General features: G+C 44.5%; 1 protein-coding gene across 1 annotated transcript in view; it reads right to left on the bottom strand.

Annotated features, from left to right (window-relative positions):
* Positions 1–5274, bottom strand: part of LOC119421490 (myosin-9) — a gene marked incomplete at its 5' end in the record, with an annotated part of 12459 nt that extends 7185 nt beyond the window's left edge. The window contains 9 exon segments of the mRNA XM_037688842.1: positions 1684–1896; positions 1980–2192; positions 2278–2526; positions 2682–2834; positions 3990–4094; positions 4262–4468; positions 4553–4697; positions 4792–5004; positions 5103–5274. Coding sequence (XP_037544770.1) covers positions 1684–1896; positions 1980–2192; positions 2278–2526; positions 2682–2834; positions 3990–4094; positions 4262–4468; positions 4553–4697; positions 4792–5004; positions 5103–5274 — 1670 coding nt within the window.
* Positions 5275–5962: the final 688 nt, after the last annotated feature.

The raw sequence follows: 5962 nt of genomic DNA, 5'->3' as shown, positions 1-5962 counted from the left end.
AACCATCGTTCCTCTCTGTCCAGGATGTGAACATCTTCATCCCTGAAAGAGTGACCGCTGGCCTGGAGATGAGTGTAGACCGCAGAGTCCTGGCCTGATGATGTTGATCTTCTGTGTTGGTCCATCCTTTTGGCCAGTGGCTGTTTAGTTTCCCCGATGTAAGACTGATCACCCTCCTGACACTGAACAACATACACAACATTACTCTGTTTGTGCCGGGGGACTGGATCTTTGGGATGAACCAGTCTTTGCCGTAATGTATTTTGGGGTTTAAAAGCCACTGGGACGTTATGTTTAGAAAATAAATGTCTCAGTTTCTCTGATACTCCCTCAACATACGGAATGACCACTGGTCTGGGTCTGGGTTCCTCCTTTTCACCTGATGGCTGACTGGAGTCCTGTTTGGGTTTCTTCTCTGCTTTCAGGAAGGCCCAGTTAGGATATCCACATTGCTCTAGAGTCTGTCTTGTGTGGGATTTCTCCTTCTGCCTGGCTCCTGAGCTAGTGGGGACGCTGTCTGCTCTGTGGTACAGAGTCCTGATGACTCCTAACTTGTGCTCCAAAGGGTGATGGGAGTCAAACTGCAAATACTGGTCTGTGTGGGTGGGTTTGCGGTACACCTCAGTTTGCAAATGTCCTCTATCAGAGACTGAGACCTCACAGTCCAAGAAAGCCAACCTGCCATTTTTTACATCTTCTCGTGTGAACTTGATGTATTTATCCACAGAGTTGATGTGGTCAGTAAAATGTTGGACTTCCTGAGATTTAATTTTAAACCAGGTGTCGTCAACATACCTGAACCAATGACTTGGTGGTGTCCCTGAAAAGGACGTCAAGGCTCTCTTTTCTACCTCCTCCATGTACAGGTTGGCAACAATAGGAGAAACTGGAGACCCCATAGCACACCCATGTTTCTGCCTATAATATTGCTCCCCATATGTGAAGTAGGTTGACTGCAGGCACAGTTTCAAGAGTTGACACAGTTGTTCTGTGGAAAGTGTGGTCCTGCTGCTCAGAGTGGTGTCTGATTTTAATCTTAAACTGACCACCTCTATTGCATCATCAACAGGAATGCACGTAAAGAGTGATGTGACATCAAAAGAGACCATTGTTTCATCAGTCTCCATAGCGACCAATCATCATGGAGACTGATGAAACAATTGTTAATCAATAGTTAAATCAATTAAAATTGATTTATCTTTAAACAGAAAACCAGGACAGAGATCTAAAAACATGTGATGTGTTTTTGTGAGAATAAAAGCAGCTGAACTTTGAATCAGCTGTAGTTTGACTACTTTTTAAAAACGCAAGAATTTATTTTCAACGTTAAGATTTTAGCAGAAACTTTAAAACGTTTGTCGAACAATAAAAAATGCCAATTTTATGATAAGCTTGATGTGACTTTAATTTGGATCTTTGTCTAATTTTACACTGAGGTTTAGAAAAAAACACGTACACATAAAACAAAACCTTCGTTCTACTAAAAACCTGACAGCTGCTAAAGCCTTTCTAAATTGATCGTGTTAATTTAGAAATCAAGCTGAATAAAAAACAAACTAACTCCCAGGTTTGGAGCTTTATTTTGAAAATTATACTCTGAGTAACAAATTAAAAGTATGTAACGAGCATTTTAAGACGTTAAATCCAAAGTGTGTGGAAGTTTAAAGATAATAAGACGCCTACCTGTTTAACCAGAGCCCTCTTCTTCTCTTCACCCATCTCGTCTCGTCCTGCCAGGTCCCTCTCGTACTGGGCCTTCATGGCCTGCATGTTGACCTCCAGACGCAGCTTGGCGTCCTCTGTGGCCTGCAGCTCGTCCTCCAGCTCCTCCAGCTGAGTCTTCATCTCCTCCAGCTGCTGCTCCATCGAGCGTTTAGCCTTCTCCAGTTCGTGCACCTGCAGAGGGGAAGGAGGTCTCTGGTGAGAACCATCGAGAAGCGTAGGAACAAACGAAACACGCGAGATTGTTTCAAACTTACGTTCTTTCCAACGTCGTCCTTTGATGATACCAGGTCCTCCATTTCAGCCCGCAGCAGTTTGCTGCTGCGATCCAGTTCCTCCTTGACCTCCATCAACGAGTCCAGCTCACGGGTTAAAGCCAGTGCTCGAGTCTCCTTCTCGCGAGCTTCAGCTTCAGCTCGGTCACGCTCCTCGGCGTAACGAGCGGAGATGTTCTTCTCCTCTGCCAGCATCTACAACCAAGACAACGTTAAAACTCTGTAAAACTGAGGTCTGAATCGTTTGCGGCGTCGCTCTTCTCTGAAAGCGTGCACCTACCTGGTCGAACTTCTTCTGCTTCTTCTCCAGGTTGGAGACGATCTGCCGGAGGTGGTCTTGGTCCACCAGCAGGTCGTCCAGCTCTTGCTGGAGACGGTTCTTGGTTTTGTCCAGCTTGTCAAAAGCAGCACATTTCTCCTCCAGGCGCTGGGTTGTTGCCTCAAAGTCCCTCAGAAGTCTCTTCTTTCCTTCCTCAGCGGTCTCAAGACAGCCAGCGTCCTGCTCCAGCTTCTTCTTCATCTCAGCAAGCTGCATGAAGACAACATGCACTGAATTCAGGCTCATTTGTTCAAGTGATATATCACGGGGAGTTAAGTCACTAATTTATTCCAGCGTTTGTTTTTCTGCTGGCTTCAATGAAAACTCCCGGAGGACTTGATTTCGGGTGCGTCGATGTGTTTTACCTGAGCTTGAGCTACTTGAAGCTGCTTCTCCACGCTCCTCTTGGCCGCCTCTTCTTCCTCCAGTTGTTCCTTCAGGTTGTTCTGTTCTTCTTCGAGCTGACGCATACGAGTGCCCTGAGACAGTTTCTGACGAGTCTCTTCTTGGAGCAGTTCCTGTTTGAGAGACGGACACAGAGTTTTAGAAAACCAAACAGGACTAGGACCGTTACAGTCGGTGTGGAGCCTCATGATGCTCAATGTTCAACAATTTCACGTCAAGGCTGCACAAACCACTGATGTTTGATAGTGATCATTTGTCAACGTCATTATTCTGAGTGTTGATGGGGAAAGAGAGGTCTGGGGTTTTCTCATGGACCTGCTGACTCTGACCAGACTACAGGTAAGTAGTAAAGATGGAGGAGGAGACGACTTTTATGAATTTATCCTTTAAATTCTTGAAGGTTTCAACTGAGATATTGAGTTTTTCTCCACTCCACTGGTACGTGTTACAAATATCAACATCCTGTCAACTCCGAGCTAGTTTCAAACCGTCATGGTGGAAAAGCAGAGTCCGCGGCTGCCACAAGGCGCTTTCACGAAACGCATCAAGCTAGGACTCCCCTCCACATTTTAGATATAAACACTGTGCTTCTCAATTTTGAGGGGGGAAATTATTATGAATCAACATTATTTAGGTCTAAGATGGCTACTCGTTCTTCTACTTTTTCCACAATTATGGGATGGACACAAATAGCTCTGTAGAATTTTAAACAAGGTGTATATTTTAAGTTTTATTTCCCCTTTTGTCTTAATGTTTAAAAATAAAGTGAAACAAAATTTTACACTGCAACAGTAACTGTGTTTGTGTATAAATAAATAAAAACTGATCAGTTGTTTCACCTTATTTTAAAGGGTCACGTACATTTAGTGGCTCTATGCAAACTTTATTTAGGGAGACATTATGGATTTATTTTTCTAGAAAAGGTAAAGTTTCCGACTGAAACATTTAATTGACGTGTACAAACCTAATGGATTCTTGCACATTGTTCTAAAAGAACATTCTCTCAGTATAGTACATCAACTGGTGGCCCGGGGGCCAAATCAGGCCCACAAGTGAGCTCAGTTCGGTCCACCAATGGGTTTGTTTCAAATAAAACTGGATTTTAAACATTAAAACAAACTTACTATCTGACAATAACTGCAGGATGTGTGGCCCCTGAGCTCTATAAATTATTTCAGTACCTGTGGCCCCTGATCAGTTGAGTTGAATAGTCCTGACCTATACATTTAACTCTCTACTTAACGTAGAGTAAAGTATGGCCGTCTTACCTGAACATCCTGAAGTTGGGATTCAACAGCAGAGCAGTCTTTTGATGCCTTGATGGATTTGCCCTCCACCTCCGTCAACATGCTGTTTACATTATCCAGCTCAGCCTGTGGACAAACAACAACAAATAAACATCTGCACAGTTTCATACGGCCATCTTCAGTGTTTGCATCAAATCAAGAGTGACCAGATAAAATACAAGATGTTCATTCTTCTTTTAGTGGAGGTCACTACAGTTAGGAATGTGAAACAATATAGCTCGTAAAAGTTGTACCTGCACTTTAGCTAGTTTCTCAGCCTGCTCCACCCTCTGGCGCTCGCTCTCTGAGAATTTGAGCTGCAGCTCCTGGACCTGAGCTTCAGCCTTCTTCCTGCGATGCTCCGAGTCTCCTTTACCCTGCATCAGCGTCTGCAGCTCGATGGTCAGCTCGTTCTTCTCCGACTCCAGAGCCTGCTTGGCCTTCTCCATGGACACTTTGTTCTGCAGGGAACAGGAGACGGGTCAGTTCGTGTTTCTGTGAACGTGTGATTATAAACAAATGTTTGTAGATGATGACATGTTCACCCTCTTCGCCTGCTCCAGCTGCTCGTTGAGCTCATCAAAGGCCTGACTGTGTTTCTGTCTCATCTCAACCAACTGCTGCTCATGGACTTTGGCTTCTTCGTCAAGAGTCTTCTTAAGATGTGCCACCTCCGTCTCACGCTTGGCTCTGTAAAGGAGAAGCAGAGGTGAGGGTCTGTCTGAAGATGTACAATCAATTCAAACAGTCTGAACAAAAGCCTGTTTCTGGTAAGTATTCCGACCTGAGTTCGTGTTGGACAGCAGTGGAGTCCAGGGTGTCCTCCAGCTCGGACTTGAGGGCCTCCAGCTCCTCTCCCAGGTCCTTGCGGTGCTTCTCGGCCTTGGTGCGAGCCTGCCTCTCCAGCTCCAAGTCCTCCTGCAGTTCAGACAGCTGAGCCTCCAGCTCTCGAATCTTCTTCTGAGCCAAGTTCTTCTGCGCAGCCTCCTCCTCAATCCTTAAAGAACAAACAAATTAAACAGAGTGAAGAACCGGCTCAATATAAATTTAAATATTTTAAAATGTTTTTTTTTTCTTCTCCAGGCTTAGGCAGACCTGATTAGAGCAGCCTGGAGCTCTTCTTCCTTCTTAGCTAGCTGAGCACGGAGCTCGGCGATCTGAGCCTGCAGCTCCGCGATCTGATCGTGAACCTCGGTGACGTCGCCCTCCAGCTTGCGCCGGTTCTTCTCCACCTCCTGACGCTGCTTCTCCTCCCGGCGCAGGCGGTCTGGAAGAAAATGTATACATTTTAATTTTATCAGTTAAATTTGCAGCAATTTAACAAGTTATATATAGTAATGCAGTTATGCGTGTTTCTGCAAAGACAGAAGAGAATCTTTCCCCTCAATTACAAAAACCTTCATTTATTTATTTACAAAACACCTAATGAAGCTGAACCACCATAGATTTTTTTTTTTTCTTAAATACACATTGTTTTATTTTTGAGAAGGCATTACAGGGAAAAGATTTTTGCCCGATAGATTTTAAATTTTTCTTTCATTTAAACAAATTTCTGACTCATTTTTAGGATTTCCTGCACAGGTCTGAGTGGGTTATGGTAAATTTGTTATGCATCAGTGTTTCCACTACCATTATAAAAGGAGGGTGCCCCGCCCTGTCAACAGAACCTAACTGTTCTCCCTCCCCCTCCACAACTGCCGGCCCTGACGTAGCGCTAAGCTAGCGGTCTAGCCACATGCAATACAGACGAGCTAGCTAAAAAGCTACAGAGGTAGAGCTCCGCTTTCCCAACGCTGAGCAGTCTATCCTGCCCCACTACCTCATAGATAAAACTCATGGAAGAGACGAACGCCCTGCCAAGGCCAGTAACCTAATGGAAACACTGTATATAGTCCATGTGTAAAAAAATCACTGCAGCAACTTGTAGAGTTAATTTTAAAAATGGCTGCATGGTG

Source organism: Nematolebias whitei, chromosome 15 (genome assembly GCF_014905685.2).
Source record: "Nematolebias whitei isolate Nwh7 chromosome 15, NemWhi1, whole genome shotgun sequence".
Taxonomy (NCBI): domain Eukaryota; kingdom Metazoa; phylum Chordata; class Actinopteri; order Cyprinodontiformes; family Rivulidae; genus Nematolebias; species Nematolebias whitei.
This window is presented reverse-complemented; position numbering and strand designations above follow the sequence as displayed.